Source organism: Leopardus geoffroyi, chromosome C1, assembly GCF_018350155.1.
Source record: "Leopardus geoffroyi isolate Oge1 chromosome C1, O.geoffroyi_Oge1_pat1.0, whole genome shotgun sequence".
In the NCBI taxonomy this organism is placed as follows: domain Eukaryota; kingdom Metazoa; phylum Chordata; class Mammalia; order Carnivora; family Felidae; genus Leopardus; species Leopardus geoffroyi.
The window spans coordinates 8,386,010-8,409,332 of NC_059328.1; the positions used below are offsets into that span (position 1 = coordinate 8,386,010).

At 47.0% G+C, this 23,323-nt stretch overlaps 1 protein-coding gene across 4 annotated transcripts in view; it reads left to right on the plus strand.

Annotated features, from left to right (window-relative positions):
- The window catches only part of DISP3 (dispatched RND transporter family member 3), a 57,983-nt gene that overhangs the window by 11,862 nt on the left and 22,798 nt on the right, over window positions 1-23,323 (plus strand). For 3 of the 4 annotated variants that reach the window (XM_045475613.1, XM_045475616.1, XM_045475614.1), the window contains exons 2-7: window positions 8,206-9,304; window positions 10,229-10,448; window positions 20,056-20,192; window positions 21,067-21,201; window positions 21,506-21,666; window positions 22,916-23,055. In XM_045475613.1, coding sequence (XP_045331569.1) covers window positions 8,209-9,304; window positions 10,229-10,448; window positions 20,056-20,192; window positions 21,067-21,201; window positions 21,506-21,666; window positions 22,916-23,055 — 1,889 coding nt within the window. In that variant the 5' untranslated portion in view covers window positions 8,206-8,208. The remainder of the gene's footprint in view (window positions 1-8,205; window positions 9,305-10,228; window positions 10,449-20,055; window positions 20,193-21,066; window positions 21,202-21,505; window positions 21,667-22,915; window positions 23,056-23,323) is intronic. The other variant, XM_045475615.1, reaches the window with a different exon arrangement.

Consider the following 23,323-nt stretch of genomic DNA (forward strand, 5'->3'; position numbering starts at 1 on the left):
TGACTCCCTCCCTCCCACCCCTTCTGCCTTCCTATAAATAAGCCCAGATTTGCTTTGTGAGAAGTGGTCACATGTGTCCTTCTGAACTTCCTGCCCTCTGCTGGCACATTTAGCTAATGAGGATATGGTGTTTCTTGAGGGGCAGGGGGTCTGAAGGGGGGTAGGGGCACGTGCGAGCTTCAGCTACAGCTGCAAAGCCAGGTTTCCTCAGGCCTGGGGGAGGGGGCGGTTGGGGGGGGTAGATGGGGGACCTTCTTGCTGAGGGAAGGGTTCAGACACGCCCTGAGAGCCTCCCAACCATGCCCCTCCCTCTACGGATTTGGAGGGCATTGCCTGGCTCTTTTGCCATTTATTTGAGATTCTGGGTAGGACTTGGGGCTTCTTGAAGAAAGACCTCTAGGATCTAACTGCTGGGATGGGGCTCCTGCCTCACCCCCACTTTCCTTCTGAGAAAACTGTATTAGAAAGAAATGGAACCAATAGGATGTAGGCTGATGGATGGATAGATAGATAGATAGATAGATAGATGAATTGGCTCACATGAGTTTGGAGACTAAGAAATCCCAAGGTCCACAGGCAGCAAGCTGGAGACCCAGGAGAGCCGATGATAGTTCCAATCTGAGCCCAAAGGGAAGCAGATGATGTAAGTTCCTGTCCGAAATCCAGCAGGCTTGAGACCCAGGAAGAGCCGATGTCTGAGACTGAGTCTGAAGGCTGGAAAAGACTAATGCTTCAGCTCTAGCAGTCAGCAGAAGCCCCGTCTTACCCGGCCCTTTTATTCTAGTCAGGTCTTCAACTGATGGGATGAGGCCCACATTGTGGGGGGGGGGGGTGGTCCTCTGCTTTCCTCAGGCTCCATATCCAGGATCATGTTTGGTCCAACGTCTGGGCATCCCATGGCCCAGCCACACAAAGGTAACCAACACACCCATGTTCCCATTGGAGGGACGGCTAGGCTTCCGAGACTGATGGGGACTTCCTTTAAGTCATGCCTTGAGCTGACAGGTACTGAAAGCAGAGTGATTTTTAGGTCTTGCAGTGCTAGTGCAGGCTTGCTAAAGAGCAGTGGGTTTTTTCAATGGGTATTGCCACCTCAGCTCTCAAGACACTGACGGGCCACCTGGAATGCAGAAATGACCATGGGCTTCAGAATCCGTAGACCTGAGGTTCAAACTCTAGTTTCACCCCTTATTCGCTGTGTGACCATAAGGGAGTCACTTAACCTCTCTGTTTATTCTTCTGTTAAATGAGGACGCTCCTACCGCCTCCCTCGCAGGGCTGGTGTATGAGGGAGGGTGGAGAGAGTACCTGGACCTCGCAGACACACAGCTAATTATTAGATTGTGATTATCTTTTTTTTTTTTTTAATTTTTTTTTTCAACGTTTATTTATTTTTGGGACAGAGAGAGACAGAGCATGAACGGGGGAGGGGCAGAGAGAGAGGGAGACACAGAATCGGAAACAGGCTCCAGGCTCTGAGCCATCAGCCCAGAGCCCGACGCGGGGCTCGAACTCACGGACCGCGAGATCGTGACCTGGCTGAAGTCGGACGCTTAACCGACTGCGCCACCCAGGCGCCCCTAGATTGTGATTATCTGAATGGGTGGCAGAGTTTCTGCAGTGAGTTAGTGGGGCTTTTAGCTTCACCCCATCTGGGTGATTTGGCCCCAATTTTACCACCATGTCTCCACTGCTCCTATAGCCTCCTGGCCTGAGATGGAGTGCCCAGGTCTTGGAGAAGGGCTGGGAATTCAGGATGGAAGGCACGTAGCTGGGGCATCTGGAGGGAAGACGGGGCATCAGCCGATAGGGCATTAGGACACTGCTGCCCAGGAGGTCTCTCCCTTCTCCTGTCCGCCCTTCTCCGCCTCAGATGAGCTGAATTCACCCAAAGGCGCCGACCCAGAACCAGGAAGCAGAGAAGGACACGATGTCCCCCACTTCAGTGTCAGGGGAGAATGGGACCGTTCAACTCCAACTGTCTCATTTTGAACTTGCACGCACATCTCTCAGCCGAAGGGTAGAAGAATCAAAAACCCCAAGATGTTTCTGAGGACCAGCGCCGCACCAGGGAGGCAAAACACCCCGAGACAGGAAGAAAAAGCTGATTAGCTCCTAATTGCCGTTAAATTATATATACATGTATGTATTTGAAGTTGAATCTGCATGTCTAATGTGACTTTTAGTAGTCTGGCTGGGATAAGGGAATGAAGAAGGAATGTTTCTGTCACCCATCACGGGAAGGAGGGACGTTGTAACCAGCGCTGCAGGCAGGCTCTGGCGTGGGGCCATATCCCTGGGAGCCATGCTGCAGGAGAGCAAGAACTGGGTCGAGGGGGTCTTTGAGGCAACATCGCCTCCCACCAAAGCCCCATTCTGTCCAGGTTGGGGGGCGGGTCCATCTGGCTTGGGACTTGAAGAAGGCCTCTTTCCCTAGACCTTAAAAGTCGCTTCCCTATTTGGCTCTTTGGAAGCACGTGCTGTCTTCTCCGGGCATGGTGGCTCCCAGGGACTGCCAAGAAGTCCCCCAGAATCTACCGATGGAGCAGACTGAGCACTCCTTCAAGCCAGAGTCCTGGCTCTGCCACTGAAATGAGACCTTGGGTGAGTCCCTTCTCTTTGCCTGGTCTCAGTGTCCCTATCTGGAAGACAAAGGGATTGGACTGCCTGTGCTCTGATGCCCCTTCTGGGACATGATCATTAAAGAAAAATTTTAATGTTTACTTATTTTTGACAGAGAGAGAGAGAGAGAAAGAGAGCACGAGTAGGTGAGGGGCAGAGAGAGAAGGAGACACAGAGTCCGAAGCAGGCTCCAGGCTCTGAGCTGTCAGCACAGAGCCTGATGTGGGGCTTGAACTCACGGACCGTGAGATCATGACCTGAGCTGAAGTCAGACACGACTGAGCCACCCAGGTGCCCCTCCCTGTTCATTTTAAAAGACCCCTCTCGGGTCACCTGGGTGGCTTGTCGGTTAAGCCTCCAACTCTTGATTTTGACTCAGGTCATGATCTGACAGTTCATGGGTTTGAGCCCCGCTTGGGGCTCCTCGCTGACAGTGTGGCGCCTGCATGGGATTCTGTCTCTACTTCTCTCTGTACCCCTCCCCTGCTTGTTCTCTCTCTCTCTCTCAAAATAAATAAGCTTAAAAAAAAAAAGACCCCTCTCTTTATCTCAGGAGAACAGGAGATTTCCACATTCACTCACTCATTGGCCTTTGCCAGCTGCCTCTCTTCCAGGACCTTCTGTTTTCTAACCAGGGTCTCTCCTGCTGCAACTCAGTCACCCCCCCCCCCTCCGCATTTGCTCTCCTTTGGGGACAGAACCCTCCTCCCAGGCCCTATTATCCTAACTCCTCAAAGAGTCGGAGGCTGTTCACAAAATCCCTTCCACACACATACACACACATTCTATTTTTAAATAAGTTTTTTTTTTCTCATTCTAAAAGTGAGGCTACACCTGATCATTGCAGAAAAATTGGAAATAAACAAGTATAAAGGAGAAAATGAAAATTACCCATAATCCTCCCAGGTAGAGATAACCATTGTAAGTGTTTTTTTTTTTTCTTTTAATGCATGTGGAACTTTTTTTTTTTCTGTTATAATATTGAGATTATGCTTCAAATGTGGCTTTGGATTGCCCCATGCCTGACCCTTAACACTGGGCCAGGTTCCTCCCTCTGGGCCCCCCAGGGCCTACCATTCCCTTTCAGGCACCTGCCCCTCTTGATTCCCCCAAGAGAAGGGAGACCTTTTTTTGTGGATGTCTCCACCTTGTCTCCTGGGCCCCTGAGAGGCTCAGAGTTCAATTCTGACCATCTCTGAGTGTGTGTGTGTGTGTGTATGTAGGAGAGACAGAGACAGAGAGAGACAGGGGAGGGCAGAGAGGACGTTGGGCACTGAGCAGGCCCACCATGATGAAGACCGTGAAGGCATAATGGAAGTCGGCTCATGACGGGTCCCTCATAAGCTGTCCTTAGTGCCTTTCCATGGAGCAGCTGGAGCTCCTTGCTCGGCTAATCAATTCTCATCATTTGAGAAGGGAAAAGAAATGTGCAATTTGCTGCCCACCCTGTGGAAAAGCCCGAGGAGGTGGTTGTCCACTGAGGTGCTGCTGTCAGACCCCACCTGCGAGCTGAGGCCTCCCTGGGTTTGCTGAGGGTCTCTCAGACCCCACCCACCCTCGCTGGCCTGCAGACCAGGGCTTCTCTGTAGCTCAGCGGGAGTCACCACTAGAGGGACCTGAGGCTTTACCATCCCAATGCCAGATGGGGGAGACAGGGCCCCAGGACCGGTTGGACAGGCCCAGGGCCACACAGAAAGCTGATGGCTGAGCCAGGCCTGCAGCTGTGGTGGTCAACCACCAATCTGGTGTCATTTCCCACGTGGCAGCTTTTCTTTCCAGAGGTAGAGAAGACAAGAGTGGGGGTGGGAGGCATGAGAGACAAAGAACTCATCGAGTCCACTTCTTGTTTGTCCGTTTCACCCTCTTCAAGATCCTCCCCACCCCAGGCAGAAGAAACCATACTCTCGGCTGCATGTTTATATTGTTTGGTGATCATCCTCTGTCCCGGGGGGAAGTTCTAATACCTAACCCAGATTCTCCAGAGATTCCTTTACCTTTCCTCATTCGACAATTATCCGAAACCCAGAACCCCAGCAGGGAACATGACAGCCAAGTCCCTGCTCTCTTGGAGTTCATGTCCACCCGGCTGTGGGGCTCTCACTGGGAGGCAGAATGGCTGTGCCCAATTTTCTGGGCACTTCAATCCAGAAAATGTTGTCTGCAGGGCACAGAGTCAAACATAAGGGACAGGGACCCATTATAATCATTCAGTTACTGTTAGTATGTAATCAATCATCCCCCAAACTTAGTGATGTATGACAACCAGTGTATTATGCTCCTGGACTCTGTGGGTCAGGACAGGGTACAAGAGACAGTGGCTTAGCTCTCCTCCATGGTACTTGGGTCTCATCCGGGAAGACACGAAGGCTTGGATTACTCCTTGGCCGGTGGTGTCTTTACTCACATATCTGACGGTTGATGCCGGCTGTCAGCAGGAGCTCCCACATGTGGTCTCCCTGCCTGTGCTAGTTTGGGCCTCCTCTCTGCATGGCAGCTGGGCTCCAAGGACAAAGCGTCCCAAGAGAGCCGGGGGGAAGCTTGCCTCTCCATTTGCCAAGCCTCAGAAGTCTCAGAGCCACTTCTGCTGCAGTCACAGCCCCCACACTCCTGGATTCAAGGGGAAGGAATGCAGACATTACTTCTTGATGGGAGAAGTCTCAGTCATACCATGAGAAAAGCACATGAGACGAGAGATATTGCTGTGATCATCTTTGGCAAATGCAATGAGCCATGTGAGTCTTCCATTTCACAGCCTTGGTGGAGGAGCAGAGTATAAAAGAACAGAGCAGTCATTTCCCAAGCACTTACATGTACCAGGCACTGTGGTCAGCCTGCTGTGTACATCATCTGATCACCTCTGTGATGATGACTACTCGTAGCCCCATTTTATAGATGAGAAAACTGAGGGTCAGAAAGGATACATCGCCTGCTCTAAATTGTATAGCTGGGACCGACATCCAGATCTGTCTGCCTCCAAAGCCTTAGCTCTTAATGTCCTACTATATTGCCTCTCCCTCCTTGTCCCTGAGTAATTTGTACCCCCTAAGTGTGGTGAGAAGTTTAGATGGGTCGCTGGGGGCTTCAGATCTGGGAAGGCTTCTTGTCAGAGGTGACACTTGAGCAAGACCTTGAAAGATGCATTAGACTCCTGGGGAAGGGAATGGCATCGCCGGTGCAACAGCAGGATCCCCCAAATCACTCAGGAAGTGCTGCCGTGACCCAGAATCCTGGCCTTGGACCCCCGCTCACATATCAACATACCGTAAACTATACATCTTGAAAGGCAGGCTGAGGCTGGGGACAGGGTGGGTGGACCCCAGAAAAAGAGGCAGAAGTAGCCTTTGTCCCTCTCTCTCCACCATATTGCCATCAGCATCCTCCTTCCAAGGCTGGGAGTGGGGGCGAAGCTCCCACCTGCCCCCACCTCCACATGCAGACTTAGTTCTACCCTTGGACATGGGGTGAGTCTGAGCTGCCTCTGGTTCACACTCAGGAGTTCCTGCTAACACAAATTGGTCCTGGGAGCATATGGCATCCCCTCGGCCAGAATGCTTTAGGGCATCGCAAATGGGAAGTTTAATGATCTCATCATAGGATAGGACTCTTGCATATTACAGGAGCGGTTCCCATCCCCTCCAGGCCTCTCTCCCTTTCAAGTTTTCTGCTTTGCCCTCCTCTTCTCCCACCCTCCTCTCTGTTTCCCTTTTTGCATCTCTGTCTGCCCACCCCCCACTCAATTCCCCTCTCCTCTCTGTCTCCTCTTCCCAACTGTCTCTGTCTCTCATCTCTCCCGTTTCCTGCCTCTCTGTCTCTGTTTCCCTCCTTCCCCTCACCCTCTCTTCCTCACTTTCTCTGGGCTGACGGCAGCCCCCTCTCTTCCCGGACAGACCGTCTAATTGAAATGGAGCACTCTAGAGAATGTTAATAGGAAAGGCAGCATTAATTAGCCAGCTCTGGTATAATTAGCTTCCTCTTCTCGCTGCCTGGCGTCTAACTGGATAATGAGTCTCTCCCCGTCCAAACTGAGGACAGGAGGGACAAGGGGAACAGGCCATGCCCGGGGATGCCGGAAGGCCTCCTGCCTTCGGGCCACCCTGCAGGAGTCCTCAGGCTGCCCGGGCTGCCCTCTCCTGCCAGGCCCTCCTGCTGCTTGTGCCCAAGTCTTGGGGAGACAGATGCCTGGCCCCTGCTCGTGCCCAAAGGTTTGATGTTGCTGGCGCTGCATGTTAAGTGGCCTGAGCCTGACAAACAGTGGCTGCAGCTGCAGTGTCCCAAAGAGGGGGTGGGGAGCTATTGAGAGTTCTTGAGGAGAGCTATGACAGCTCTGGCACAGCCCCATCTATGGGCGACTGCTAGGCACATTACAGCCCCCAGAGGGGAGCAAAGAAATCTGCTTATGTGACAGATAGTAACTAATATACTACCCAGACTGCAGCCCTCCTCACAACTGTGTGAGGCAGGAGTGGCCACCTCTTTATAGATGACGAATTGATGTTCAGAGAGGTTTACTGCCTTGCCAACGTTCACCTTACCAGGACCCAAACTCCGATTCCAAAGACCACGTTCTTTCCTCTTACCCTGATACTTCAGAAGGTACTTTATTTATTTTTCATATGAAACGTATTGTCAAATTGTTTCCATACAACAGCCAGTGGTCATCCCAACAGGTGCCCTCCTCAATGCCCATCACCCACTTTCCCCTCCCTCCCACCCCCCCATCAACCCTGTTTATTCTCAGTTTTTAAGAGTCTCTTATGGTTTGCCTCCCTCCCTCTCTAACTTTTTCCCCCTCCCCCTCCCCCATGGTCTTCTGTTAAGTTTCTAAAGATCCACATAAGAGTGAAAACATATGGTATCTGTCTTTCTCTGTATGACATATTTCACTCAGCATAACACTCTCCAGTTCCATTCACGTTGCTACAAAAGGCCAGATTTCATTCTTTCTCATTGCCACGTAGTATTCCATTGTGTATTTAAACCACAATTTCTTTATCCATTCGTCAGTTGATGGACATTTAAGCTCTTTCCATAATTTGGCCACTGTTGAAAGTGCTGCTATAAACATTGGGGTACAAGTGCCCCTATGCATCAGCACTCCTGTATCCCTTGGGTAAATTCCTAGCAGTGCTATTGCTGGGTCATAGGGGAGATCTACTTTAGAGTTGCTAACTATAAGTAGAAGTGATGGCAGTGGAGTAACGCCTCCTGTTGGCCATGAGTTCTAGAATCAAAGCATGAAGAGGAAGTTGAGAAATCGTGTGTAGTCAGAGTCCAGCCCCCCCTCCCCGCCCCAGTATCCCTTACACATGGGAGGAATGTCTCTTCTGTTTGCAAACGGGCTGTGATTCTCCCTTTCCTGTGGCCTCCAAAGCCAAGATCTAGGTAGGGGAGGTGATGGACCAGTAACATATTTTTCTTTGTTTCGTGTACAAGTGATGAAGTTCAGTTGAGTTACATGCCCACGCGATGCAATTCCATTGCAGTATTTGTGGACGGGTCTAACACCCAGGGCTGGGCGACTGCAGCCACAGGGCGCCGTCTTCTCCCTCTCTCTAGCCTGCTGACCCTCTCCCTCTCCTGTAGGCTATGGACTCGGAGGATGACCCCTTGCTGCAAGATGTGTGGCTAGAGGAGGAGCAGGAAGAGGAGGAAGCAACCGGTGAGGCCTTTAGGAGGGCCCAGAAGCCAGGGCCCCGAGCTGGGAAAGGAGGGCAGTGTTGCTGGAGGAGCTGGACCTTGCCTTCCCGGCCGCCCGCCTCGGGCTTCTGGAGCACCCTGGGCTGGGCTTTCACAAATCCCTGCTGTGCAGGGCTGGTGCTCTTCCTGGGCTGCAGCATCCCCATGGCCCTGTCGGCCTTCATGTTCCTCTACTACCCGCCGCTGGACATTGACATCTCCTACAACGCCTTTGAGATCCGCAACCATGAGGCCTCCCAGCGTTTTGATGCCCTCGCGCTGGCGCTTAAGTCCCAGTTTGGGTCCTGGGGGCGCAACCGGCGCGACTTGGCTGACTTCACTTCTGAGACGCTCCAGCGCCTTATCTCAGAGCAGCTGCAGCAGCTGCATCTGGGCAACCACTCTCGACCGGTCACCAGGCCCCCACGGGCAGTCTTTGCGGCCCCAAGGCGTGGTCCAGGCACATCCCCTGACACTTCCGCAGACCAGAAACCAGCAGCCAATCGGAGTGGGCGTCTTCGGCGGGAGGCCCCAACCCTGGTGGATCTGGCAGCCAACCAGAGTGAAGGCCCAACGAACCAGGGGATGCAGAAGAATGGACGGTGCCAACCCAGCACCCCGCCCCGTGCTGTGGCTGCGGCCAATCAGAGCCGAGCCCGCAGGGGTGCCTCGCGCTGGGACTACTCACGTTCTTATGTGAGCGCCAACACCCAGACGCATGCGCACTGGCGCATTGAGCTCATTTTCCTGGCCCGTGGCGACGCAGAGCGCAACATTTTCACCAGTGAGCGGCTGGTCACAATCCACGAGATTGAGCGCAAGATCATGGACCACCCGGGCTTCCGGGAGTTCTGCTGGAAACCCCATGAGGTGCTCAAGGACCTTCCACTAGGGTCCTACTCCTACTGCTCCCCACCCAGCTCGCTCATGACCTACTTCTTCCCCACTGAGAGAGGCGGCAAGATCTACTATGATGGCATGGGCCAGGACCTGGCCGACATCCGGGGTGAGCAGACTTGTGTGTGGCTGGGGACACAGCCTGCTGGGGAGGGCCTTGTAAGGGGTGGAGCCCTTGGGTGGGTGGGGCTTATAAGGGGCGGGGCCTCAGTGAGGCTGAGGGCGGGTCTTCATGAGATTGAGAGAAGGTACTTTAGAGACCCATGGGAAATTTGGCCATGGACTCACACCTGAAGGAGAATGGGGTGGGACTCCACCGTAGGCAGACTCAGGCTCGAGCTGCCTGCTGGGCGTGACCTGAAGGTGATACAGCGAAGGGCTGGCAGCAGGGTAGGATGTGAGATGGGATCTGAGAGAGGCAAGGAAGGTTTGGATGCAGACCTGGATTGTGGGAAACTGGCCAGTTAAAGAATGGGTGGGGTAGGGCTTGGGCATGAGGTTGGTTAGAGGGAAACCCAGGTGTGGTTAGAGGACCGGGCATCTAATCAGAGGAAGATAGGGGAGAGAGACAAGTTGAAGGGAGACCAAGGTGGGGTTAGTTTGTAGTAATTTAGGGATGAGACTTGAAAGGTGGGGTGGGCTAGAGAATGGTCGTGGGGTGGGGCTTGGGTGCTTGGGTGTGCCTTCTAAGGGGCACACGGGCAGGATTCTAGGCAGATGAATGAAGACTGTAATGGAAAGATGGAACTCGAGGGCTGCAAAGACTGAGCCTTGGAATTAGGTGAGGTTCACATGCAAATAAAATGTGAATTTATTGGGGGCTGCCTGAGCAGGTCTGGGGGACTGCTGCTCTTGGGCAGTGAGTTCTTTAAACCGTTGCTCTGTTCCATTTGAGACAGCTGGAGGCAGCCTGAGGGGGAGTGCCACCTCCTTAGAAAGGAGTGAGATTAGCAAGGAGGACAGGATGATGTTGATGGAGGGCTGTGGGGAGCTGCCCTCTGAGCTCCTTGGGCCACCACCCCTGCCCCTGCAGGCTCCCTAGAGCTGGCCATGACTCACCCCGAGTTCTACTGGTATGTGGACGAGGGCCTCTCTGCAGAAAACCTCAAGAGCTCCCTACTGCGCAGCGAGATCCTCTTTGGAGCACCCCTGCCCAACTACTACTCAGTGGACGATCGCTGGGAGGAGCAGCGGGCCAAGTTTCAGAGCTTTGTGGTCACCTACGTGGCCATGCTGGCCAAGCAGTCTACTAGGTAGGTAGGAGGTCCAGCTGCACGCAGTGTCTGTTTGTCCTTGTGTATATCAGGAAAGGGCTGTGTTAGGGTAGGAAATTGTCTTTCGAGTGCTTCTTTCTCATAAACCCCAGATCACCTCCCCTGAAACTTCTCCCTAGGAAGTCTTTCTTCCTGAATCAGGGGCAGAGCCAGATACATCCTCACTGTCACTCTGACAGCTGAAAAAGCCCCTTTTCTTGATCAGTGCTGATGGTTAATGAACATGAAAGCTTTGGAGGAGGTAGGAAATCCCAGGGCTTTTGCCTAAGAAGTCTTGGATATTGATTTTTCTCCTGAGATGGTGCCTAGAGGGCTTTCTGGAAAGAGTACTGACCAGGGAGTATTGGCCTGTCTGCCTCCTCTACCCAGAGAGAGAGTTGGCAAATATGCCTCTACTTCTCTGGGCCTCAGTTTCCCTACTTGTAGAATGGGAATGATGAGTCCCGATACCTTCTGGAGGCATTAGGAGGAGGTGAGCCAAGAGATGTGAAGGTGCTCTCAGGTAGTGGGTGCTTTGGTTGTCCTTCAAACCTTGGGCTGTGTGTCTAAAAATACACATAGGCCCTTCCTCACCCAGAAAGGGCATTAAATAGTTCATCTATCAGTCCTGATGGGCAATAACTGTGATGTCTCTCAGTCCCCTGCCCTGACAGGCCAGCTCCAGGCAAATGAATCATTCTGCCTGAAATACCCTTGTTCCTTCCATTACTCATCCATTGCATTGAGCAACAACTATGATAATCAGAACCAACATTTATGTGGCACAGTGCTGGTATAAGCCCCTTATACACACCATCTCATTTAATTCTCAACACCGACCCAATGAGGCAGGTGCTATTATGATCATCTCCATCTTGTGGTTGAGGAAATCGAGGCACAGCCCTATTGAGTTGTCCAAATTATAAAGCCCATAAGTGGTGGGATTGGCACTAAAAGCCAACCTTTCCAATCCAGAGCACTTACCCCTTTTGTTTTTATGCCAGTCGCTGCACTAGGAACCTTCTCCTGGCCCTGCTTCTTTGCTAAACAAACCCCTGCTCATCCACTAAGATCCAGCCTGGGCAGTTTTTCCCTGAAGCTGGATTGAAAGCCCACTCCACCCCCCTTCCACCATGCCCTCCCTTCTCACTAGAGGAGGAACGAAAGAGCGTACATGAGCTTTGGAGTTAGATATGTCTAAGGTCACATACCAGTGACTTGGTCCACTTGGGAGTTTCCGTGAGCTCTTTCACCTCTCTGAGCTACAATTTCATCATGGCACTTGTCAGTCTGTATTTTAGCTGTTTAATTCCTTGTCACTCAAAGTGCATTCCTCAGATCAGCAGCATCTGTTTCACCTGGGGGGTTGTTATAAATGCAGAATCTCCAGGCCTTTCTTGGACCTACAGGATCCTAGATGACTTGTCTGCATGTTAAAGTTTGAGGAAGGTCTAGTTTCATTATGTTTCAAAAGAGTGTGAGTTTGTTGCGGGCTGGGATTGTTCCTGGCTTCTTTCTATAGGCCTAGTCCCTAAGACAGTGCCAGGAACCCCTCAGTAGGAATTTATCTTGGGCATGAATGAGTGGGTGGGTGGGGGTGGATGAACAAATAGAGGTGTTCCAGAGAAAGGTACTTGGCTAGGGTGGGAAACTGGGAGGGGCTGCCTGCAGGAGGATCTTTAGGGTTCAAATACCAAAAACTACCACTGCGTAATATGTTCAGCTGTTAAGACAAAACCTCTGCCTGGGTAAAAAAGCCTCTCTTCCCCTTCCCATCACCCTAGAGCTTCACAGGAGCAATGAAAAGCAGAGTTCCTATAGACTTTAGTATCTTCTTTTGGAATAATTGGATCTTTTTACTACTTTATGACTGGTTACCCAAGAGATGGCAACATGCACCTTGACTTAACTACAGAATAATACAAATGATCACTTTCACTACATCTCTGATAATATTAGAATCTTAGAACATGTTCACTGCTTTTATACCCTTTAGCCTTTTGCATTTTGTTGCATGCATTTTAATTCTATATACATTGAAGCCCCGCATGATATCACATTATTATTTTACTAAGTCAGTACTCATTTATATTTACTCACATATTTACTTTTCCTGTTGCTCTTCATTACTTTCTACAATTTCATGTTTCCCCCTAGAATCATTTTCCTTGTGTCTGTAGACCTCTTCTTAATAGTTTTTTAAGTGCATATTTGCTGAGGATAAATTCTGTGTTTTTGCCTAGAAAACATCTTTATTTTACTTTCATTTTTGAAGTATATTTCTGCTGGTATAGAATTATAAGTTGGTAGTTATTTTCTTTTAGTACTTTAGAGCTGTCAATCCATTGTGTTCTGACTTCCATCATTCCTGTGGAAAAGTCAGCTGTAAATATTTTTGTTGTTCCTTGGAAAAATTGTCTTTTTTTTCTCTGGCTGCATTTAAGATTTTTCTCCTTGGCTTCACCAGTCTTACCATGAGTTATGTAGGTGTAGTTTTCCTTGAATTTGTTCTGCTTGGAGTGCACAGAACTTCTTGAATCTGTAGATTGATAACTTTCACCAGTTTGGGGAGTTTTCCTGGCTATTACTGCTTCAAATATTGCTTCTACCTCATTCTATGTTTCTTTTCCTTTTAAGATTCTGATTACACAAATGTTAGATTTTTTTTTCACTGAGTCCCATGTGTTTTCAGGGATCTTTTCTAGGTTTTTTATTTTTTATATCTATGTTTTGGTTTTTGTTACTTTCTATGTTTCGTTTCTTTCTGTGTTTTAGATGTTCTAGTTCACTGATCCAGTCTTTTGTTATATTTAATCTTCCACTTAATGTCTGTTGACATTTTAATGGTATGTTTTTCTGTGGAGAATTTCCATTTGATTCTTTGTTATTTATCTAAATCCCTGGTGAAATTCATCATTTTATTTATTTTGTCCATAGTATCCTCTCTGTCCTTAAACATATTATTATTTTTTTTTAATTATCATTATTTTAAAGTCCTTATCAGCTGACTTTCAACATAGGGATAAGCTGTGGATTTGTTTCTGTAGTCTGTTCTTTCACTTGGTTTTTGGTCATGCGGTCGTGCCTATGAGTATGCCTGGTAATTTTTATTGAGCGATAAACATTATGTATAAAAAAAACAAAGAGGGGGCGCCTAGGTGGCGCAGTCGGTTAAGCATCCAACTTCAGCCAGGTCACGATCTCGCGGTCCGTGAGTTCGAGCCCCGCGTCAGGCTCTGGGCTGATGGCTCGGAGCCTGGAGCCTGTTTCCGATTCTGTGTCTCCCTCTCTCTCTGCCCCTCCCCCGTTCATGCTCTGTCTCTCTCTGTCCCAAAAATAAATAAACGTTGAAAAAACAAAAACAAAAAAACAAAGAGGTCCAGGTGATATTATTTCCTGCAGAGAAAGTCTATCATTCCTTCCACTAGGCAGACAGAGTTGTGACTGATCACCTTAACCAACCATTTTGTTGAGTCAAGGCTGTTTTGCAGCCCTGGAAAGTCTCAGTCTGCCCCTTGTTTGCCCTTGGTTCTCTAGGACTTTCTACTGGGAGTCTGGTGTATTCTGCAGAACTCTTTCCCCTAACAAGTTCCAAACTCTAATCTTTGTTTCTCAAAACTACAAACACACACACACACACACACACACACACACACACACACACACACACAAAACCAACAGAAACTCCATGCCACGTTTTTAAAGAAGCTTTCTGCTTACGTTTCTAGCCTAATGCTTCATGCAGCTCCAGTATCTAACCAAAGTGCTGAGGGGAAACTCTGCTAGTTCATCTGACTCCTAGCCTTGATTTTTACATCTTTCTGCCTGTGTTCAGAATCAGCAGATGCCTCCAGGGTGAAAATAGCTGTAGAAGAACAGCTTACCTTTCCTAGGTTCTTCCCTTTATGGAATCTTTCTGGAGTCCCTCTACTTCTCATTACTTCAGGAACCTTCTACTGTCATCAAACAGATGATTTCTGAATTTTATCTTTTTAGTAGTTCTTGGCAGGAATACTTGTCTTCCATGAACTATTCCTTTATACCTGAGAGTGAAAATTGGGGCCTGTGTCTTTTTATAGCCAGCAACTAAAATAGGACCTGGAACTTAGAAGGCACTGTATAAATGCTGTATGAATGAATGAGTAGAATGAATAACAATTACTTGGGGCTCCTGAGTAGCTCAGTCGGTTAAGAGTCCAACTTGGAGTCAGGTCATGGTTCATGAGTTCAAGCCCTGCATCAGGCACTCTGCTGTCAGCACAGATCTGCTGCAGATCCTCTGTCTCCCTCTCTATCTGCCCCTCCTCCAGTTGTGCACTCTCATTCTCTCTCTCTCTCTCTCTCTCTCTCTCTCAAAAACAAATAAACATTAAAAAATTGTTTGAATTTTCAGTTGTCCACTCTAATGAAAGATCAATTGATCTATATAACTTAAATATTAGATAATTCAGAGATCTTTTCTATTTTACTTTTAAGTGTTCTATTTGTTTTTAAAAACAGCTTTATTGAGATGTAATTGACATACAACCAACTGCACATACTTAAAGTTTACAGTTTGATTAGTTTTGACACATGTATATACCATGAAACCTTCACCATAGTCAAGATAGTGAACATATCCATCACCCCCAAAAGTTTCCTCATGTCCCCTGGCTAATGAGTCCATCCTGCCTCTTCTTGCCTCTCCACCCCTACCCCAGGCACCACTTTCTGTTTTCTATTACTACATACTGGTTTTCATTTTCTAGAATTTTATATCCATGGCATCATATAGTATGCACTCTTTTGGTTGACCCCTTTCAGCCTAATTACTTTAAGTTCTATCCATGTTATTGCAGGCATTGATAGCTTATTATTTTTAGATGCTGAGGAGTAACCCAGTGTATGGAGATGCCACATTTTAAAATTTTTTTTAAACATTTATTTATTTTTGAGACAGAGTAAGAGACAGAGCACAAGAAAGGGAGGGGCAGACAGAGGGAGACACAGAATCCGAAGTGAGCTCCACGCTCTGAGCTGTCAGCACAGAGCCCAACACGGGGCTCAAACTCACAAACTGTGAAATCATGACCTGAGCTGAAGTCGGTTGCTTAACCAACTGAGCCACTCAGGCACCCCAAGATGCCACATATTTTTATACAGATATCCAATTGTTCAAACATCACCTGTCAAAAGGATTATTCCTTCAACAAAGATTGCCTTTGCACCTAGGACAAAAATCTATTGTTCATAGATATATAAGTTAATTTCTGGACTCTCTGTTCTGTTCCATCAATCTGTTTATTTATTTGCACATGAATACCACACTGCCTTAATTATGGTAGCTTTATACCATATCTTGTCTTTATACCATATCTGTTAAGCCTCCCAACTTTATTCTTTTTTACAGTTATTTTAGTTATTTTAGGTCCTTTGCATTTCTATTTGAATTTTAGAATTCACTTGTCTGTTTCTCCAGGAAAAAAAAATGTCTGCTGGGATCTTGATTATGGTTGTGCTGAATCCATAAATCAATTTGAGAACTGACATCTTAACAATATTGAGTCTTCTTACCCATGAATGTAGTATATACATCTTTTGTCAGATGTATCCCTATTTCATGTTTTTATGCTGTTGTAAATGGTATTATTTTCTTAATTTTAATTTTCAATTGCTCATTACTAGTATATAGTAATATAATTGATTTTGTATCCTGTAACCTTGCTAATCTCCCTTAGTAGTTCTAGAAGTTTTTTGGTAAATTACATTAGATTTTTTACATAGTTAATTATATCTTCTGCTAATAAAAACAGTTTTACTTCTTCCTTTCCAAGTTAGATGCCTTTTATTTTTCTTTCTTGGCTGATTGCACTAGCTAGAACCTCCAGTATAAGGTTGAATAAAAGTAATGAGAGAGGACATTCTTGTCTTATTCCTAAACAAAAGTACGTAGGGTTTTGTAGATGTCCTTAATCAGGTTAAAAAGGCTCCCTCTATCCCTAATTTGCTGGTGGCTTTTTTTTTTTTAAATCAATAATGAATGTTGAATTTTTCAAATGTTTTTTCTGTGTCTAAAGAGAGATCATACAATTTTTCTTTTTTAGTTTAATGTAGTGAATAACATTGATTGAGTTTTTAATGTTAAGCCAAGCTTACATTCCTGGGGCAACCCAAGCCCCCCCAGCTCTTGGTCATGATACAGTTTCTTTTTTATATAGTGTTAGATTCTATTTTGTATTTTGTATTCTGTTTGTATTTTGTGTTCATGGGCACAATATGTTCAACATAGATATTGGGCTGTAGTTTCCTTGTAATGTATTTGTCCTATTTTGGTATCAGGGTAATTCTGCTATTATAGAATGAGTTGGAAAGTATTCTCTTCTCTTTAGTTTTCTGGAGAGTTTGCATAGAACTAGTATTCTTTCTTCCTTAAATATGTGATAGAATTCATCAATAAAACTGTCTGGGCCTGAAATTTTCTTTATGGGAAGAATTTTTTAATATACATAGATAGGGCTATTAAAGTTATCTATTGCTTCCTGCATGAGCTTTGGTAGTTTTGAGTCTAACATTAAATCTGTCCATTTCATTTAAGTTGTCAAATTTGTTGGTAGGAAGTGGTTCATAATATTCCTTTACTGTCTTTTAAATATCTGTAAAACTAGTGATGTCACATCTTTCTTGTGTATTTTCTCTTTTTTCATGATCATTCTGACTAGAGGTTTATCACATTTTTTTTAATCTTCTCAAAGAACTAGCTTTAGATTTCTCTGATTTTTTTTCTATTGGTTTTGTTTTGTATTTCATTAGCTTCTCTGATCTTTGTTATTTCCTTTTGTCTGCCTACTTTACATGTAATTTTTATCTTGTTCTACTTTTTTGAAGTAGAAGCTGAGGCCATTAACTTGAAATGTTTCTTCTTCTCCAATACAGGTATTTATTGCTATAAATTCCCTTTTGGTACTGTTTTAGCATATCCCACAGATTTTCACATGTTGTGTTTTCATTTTCATTCAGTTCAAAATACTTTCTATTTCCCCTTTGATCTCTTTTTTGACCTGTGTGTTATTTAAAAGTATGTTATTTAGTTTCCAAATATTTGGGAATTTTCCAGATATCATTTTGTGGCTGATTTTTAATTTAATTCATTTGTGGTCAGAGAACATACTTTGTATGACTTCAGTCCTTTTAAATTTAGTGAGTCTTGTTTTATGGTCCAGATTGTGGTCTGTCTTACTAAATGTTCCCTTGTACACTTAAAAAGAATACATATTCTGCTGTTGATGAGTGGGGTGTTTAATAAATACCTGTCAGGTCAAGTTGGTTGATTGTGTTGTCTTGATGAATCAAACGCTTTATCATTTTGAAATTGTCTTCTTTATCCCTAGTAATATTCTTCGCTCTGAAATTTATTTCATTTGTTATTAATATAACCATTCCAGCTTCCTTTTGATTTGAGTTAGCATGTCATATATTTTTCTTTTTTAAATTATTTTAACCTATTTGTTTCTATACTTAAAGTGGGTTTCTTGTAAGCTTCTAGGTCTTGCTTTTTTTAAAATCTAGTCTGTCTCTGCCTTTTAATTGGGGTGTTTAGACCATTTATAGGTAATGCAGTTATTAATATGGCTAGACTTAAGTCTATCTTTGTTCCCCTTTTCTTTTGCCTTCTTCTGGACTGATTCCATGTTTTTTTATTATTATGTTTTATTTCCGTTGTTGGTCTTTTCTTAAAGTTTTTTTAACATTTAATTATTTTTGAGAGACAGAGAGCAAGCAGAGGAAGGGCAAAGAGGTAGGAAGACACAGAATCTGAAGCAGGCTCAAGGCTCTGAGCTGTCAGCACAGAGCCCAATGCAGAGCTCAAACTCATGAACCACGAGATCATGACCTGAGTCGAAGTAGGACACTTAACTGACTGAGCCACCCAGGTGCCCCTCATTTGTTAGTCTTTTAGCTATAACTTTTTATTTATTTTAATGGTTGCTTAGGGTTTATAGTATATAATCTTAGATTATCACAGGCTACCTTCAGATGACGTTTTACCACTTTGTGTATAGTGTAAGACACTTCCAGTAGTATGCTACCATTTCTTTCCTCCCAGCCTCTATGTATTGTTCTCATGTATTTTATTTTCATGTGTGTTATCAACACCACACTACATTGTTATTTTTGCTCAAGTGGTCAATTATCTTATAAAGAAACTTAAATAAGCAATAAGAAAATATTTTATATTTGTTCATGTCATTACCATTTTTAATCCATTTTATTCCTTTGTATAGATCCATATTTCCATCTGTTATTCTCTTTGTACCTGAAGGATTTACTTTAACATCTCTTATAGTGCAGGGATCCTGGAGATTAATTCCTTCTGCTTTCATGTATTACTGGGGCGCCTGGGTGGCTCAGTTGGTTAAGTGGCCAACTCTTGGTTTCAGCTTAGGTCATGGTCTCATGGTTTCATGAGTTCAAGCCCCACATCAGGCTTGGGATTCTCCCTCTCTCTCTCTGCCCCTCTTCTGCTCATGCTGTCTCTGTCTCTCTCAAGATAAATAAGCTTTAAAATTAAAATAAAATAAAAAATGAAAAAGTCTTTATTTTGCCTTTGCTTTTGAAGTATATTTTTGCTGGGTATAGAATTCTGGGTCGATGTTTTTCCCAATAGGTAAAAGATGCTGCTCCATTATTGTCTCACTAGCACTTGTTTCTGATGAGAAGTCTCTCTTATTTTTGTCCTTCTGTATGTGATGTGCCTTTTCCTCAGCCTGCTTTTAAGACTTTCTTTTGGTCACTGGTTTTGAAAAAATTTGGTTATGATGTGCATTGTTGTCATTTCATTTCTTTTTTTTTTTTTTTTGTACTTGGAGTTTGTTGCTCGAGCTTCTTAAATCAGTGGGTTTATAGTTTTCCATCAAGTTTGGAAAAATTTCAGCCTCCTTTGGAGAACCCCATAACCCATGTATAAGGTTACACTGAGACCCAGCAACTCTCAAGGCCATTAGTCAGGATAACCATAGGGCCCATTTTGTTTCTCATCTCTCAAGAATCATCATCCTGTGTTGTCTCATGTCCAGATTCTTGTTTTATATAGTTTCTCTTATTTTTTTGTTAGTTTTATGGGGAGGGTAAATCTAGATTTCATCTTATCACTGCATCGTGTCCAGAAGCAGATATCACTCCTGTTTGTATTTTAAAACTCTACTTGACCAGCTCGGTTAACATTTTTGTTATTATGAAGAATAGCTTGTGTTAAGTGCACACGGAATAGCAGTGTAAAACTGCATAAGTGGAAGCTGGTTTGAATTTAGAATTTTGCAGTGAATAATTGAGAATTGGGAGATGATGTAGTATTTGACTATAATTGATTATTATCTGTGTTGAGCAGGGTCTCAACCTTGACTGTACGTTTGAATCACCTGGGAGATTTTTAAATACTGATGACTCAGCCCCACCCCAGAAATTCTGGTTTAATTTGTCTAGAGTACGGCCTGGGCATCAGGAGTTTTGGAAGCCCCCAGGTGATTTAACATGGAGCCAAGGTAAAGAGCCCTGTGGAGGTGGGTAGCTCCTGTTCCTCTTCCAAGTATCAACAGTACAACCCACTTCTGTCTTTCCTCTCCCCTTCCAGCAAAGTCCAGGTTCTGTATGGGGGGACAGACCTCTTTGATTACGAGGTGCGCAGAACCTTCAACAATGACATGCTCCTGGCCTTCATCAGCAGCAGTTGTATCGCTGCCCTCGTCTACATTCTCACCTCCTGCTCAGGTAGGCCTCCTTGGAAGGCCCAGCAGGAGCCTGCCCCTTTCTCTCCTTCCTGTGTGCTCCTGTCTGGCCAAAGCCTGCCTTCTCCAGAATGCCAGAAATCATCTCAAATCCATTGTGTCAAAGGATTCTGGGGAAGGGTGCTCAGAAATCACCTTTCAACCCCAGGCAGGTGGACTGAGGTCCAGAGGCAGCTTGGGCCATACCTGAGGGCCCCTGCTCCTGGGACCTCACATGGTTAACCTTTTGCCCTTTGACCATCATTTTCTTGCTAAAAATTTGGTTTTGGGGAGTCTGGAGTACTGGACCCTTCTTTATGGATTATTCTGTAGCCTGTTTTACAGTCCCAGTGCAGCTGCCCTTCTGTCCCCAAGGTCACTTTAACAGCATCATCTTTCCATGTACCCTGACTGCTTCTCACTGCATATACAGTGGGTACTCTCTATTGCCCAGATGAACAACAGATTAGTAATACCTTCACAAATGGAAAAGACACTCATTCGTCCATGTAACAAATACTAATTAGACACCAACTATGTGTCAGATGCTCTGAGATGCCAGGGATACAGTGGTGAACATCACAAACACATTTCCTACCCCCATGGAACCTCTAGTCTACTGGGGTGACAGATGTTAAACATAAAATAATTCCCTACTAGCGATTGAGGTAGGTTCTGCAAAGATGAGGGCCTATGAACCACCTACTCAGATGGCTTCCTCTGCCACTCGGGCTCCTGCCTGGCCCCTTCTTTCTGGGCATGAGAACTGTGCAGGGCACACCCAGGGTAGTGCAGGGCTACCACAGGACCCAGCTGTGTCCCTGAAGGGTGTGTGTCCTGCTGGATCCTCCCACTGTATCCCCTCTTGCCCTGCCCAGTGTTCCTGTCCTTTTTCGGGATTGCCAGCATCGGCCTCAGCTGCCTGGTGGCTCTCTTCCTGTACCATGTGGTCTTTGGAATCCAGTACCTGGGCATCCTCAACGGGGTGGCTGCTTTTGTGATAGTGGGCATTGGTGAGTTGCTTCTGTGGCATGGTGGGAAAGGTGGAAAGGAGACCAAGATTTGGAAACAGGGGCCTCGTTCTGGAGACAGGGGCTGGGGAGGGCAGGGAGAATGGAGGGCAGGGCTTGGATTTCAAGTGGGTAGAGCCAAAGTTGGATGGGTCTTTCCAACCTCCAGACTGAGAAGCAGGACTCCCCTGAAGCCTGACCTCTTGGGGCAGACTCAGGATTGGGCTAGGCCCAGCTTGGGCCTGATTCTGGATATAGCAAAATGATCCTGAGCCTGCCCCTGCTGGCCTGGGACTCCCTCCCATAGGTGTGGACGATGTCTTTGTATTCATCAACACCTACCGCCAGGCTACCCACCTGGAAGACCCACAGCTGCGGATGATCCACACCATCCAGACGGCAGGAAAGGCCACCTTCTTCACCTCCCTGACCACGGCCGCTGCCTATGCAGCTAATGTCTTCTCCCAGGTGCGAGACTGCCTTTGTCCCTGGCCCCGTCTCTTCCTTCCCCCGCACCACGAGCCCTGGACTCTGCTCCTCCCACATGCCCCACATAGCTTTTGCCTCAAGGCACTTGCCATGTCCCTAGACACCATTCTGGCTACTAGTCACCATTACCAGAACTTAACAAATGGTAGTCATCCAACCTCTGCCCTGAAGGGTATGTGGCAATTTCCAAAGCTCTTCCACATTTAGTTTTCAAGACATAGGACGAAGGTACAATTACATCCTTATTTTCCAAATACAGAAACTGAGGCCCAGAGAGGTAGAGCAACTTCCCCAAGGTCACACAGCTGGTAAGTGGTGGCCTATCAAGTCCCCTGACCCTGCATCCAGAGCTCTTTCCAACCACTGGCTTCACACTGCATTGACACCCCTCTCGCTGACGTCCCTCTCCCCTGGCCCCATGCTCCTTCAGGCCTCTGAGTTGGGCTCAGGAGAAGGGTCTGTGTTGGGGCCAGGGCCTTGGTGCTGACAGAACCTGAAAGGCAGTGAGCCCACCTGAGCCTTCAAAACATTTAATGACCTGGGCCGGGTGTCCCATCGAGAAACCACTAGATGCTTTGGGATTATCCAGGCTGTGCTAGAGAACTGCATCCAGAACACAGGCAGAGCTGGGCTCTAGTTCCACCTTTGTGATGGGCCACGTGACCTCCAGACCTCTCTGAGCCTCACTTCCCTCCTGTGTAGCTTATTCAGAGACTAAAAGGAGATGATTGTCCCAAGTTTTTCACAAACAGTGAAGGCTTGTCTGCTGTTGGTTACAGTTTTCTTCTGAGCGCCACATCCCTGTGAGGGTCCCTGGACACCCTGGAGCACACCCGTTGTTCCTCAGCCCCAGGAACATATGTGAACATTCTCTTCCTTACCCTCATTAACACACGGCCTGGTGTCTAACGGGCTGTCTTCCTCTGATCGTCAGTCGCTCCTGGAATGACTGCTATTGAGCACCTGCTCCAAGTCAGGCACCACTGTGGCCAGTGGGCTGCAGCATGGACACCAGCCTCCGACCGAGAGCTGGGAGTGTCCCTCCCCTGCTGGGTCCCCTGACACCAGCCCTTGCCTTTTGATGTCCTAGTTCCCGTGGCTGGCAGCCTGGCAGCCTGAGCCTCCTCATCCCGTCTCGTTCTGGAGGTGGTCCAGCTGCAGGGTCTCAGACTCCCTGGGCTCCAGGCCTGACCAGCCTCACATCCCACCCTTGCCTCTCCATTGCCAGATCCCGGCCGTCCATGACTTTGGCCTGTTCATGTCTCTCATCGTGTCCTGCTGCTGGCTGGCTGTGCTGTTCACCATGCCTGCTGCCCTGGGCATCTGGAGCCTTTACATGGCACCGCTGGAGAGTGCCTGCCAGACCAGGTGAGCAGGTGGGCAGAGGCACGGGGGGGGGGGGGGGGGGGGGAGGGGAAGGGGGCGTGTCCTCTGGGGCCACTCAGCATACCACCTTCTCTTCTATAAGCTCTGTGATCCTTTATTGAGCACCTTCTGTATGCCCAGTTCTATGCTGGGTGCTACTGGGGGACCAAGGAAGGAGAAGAGAACCCTCCCTGATAGTCACCATTTGTGATTACCTGCTCCCTGCCGGGAAGTGGGCAGAGCGCTTTTGCACAAGACCTTATTCCCACCG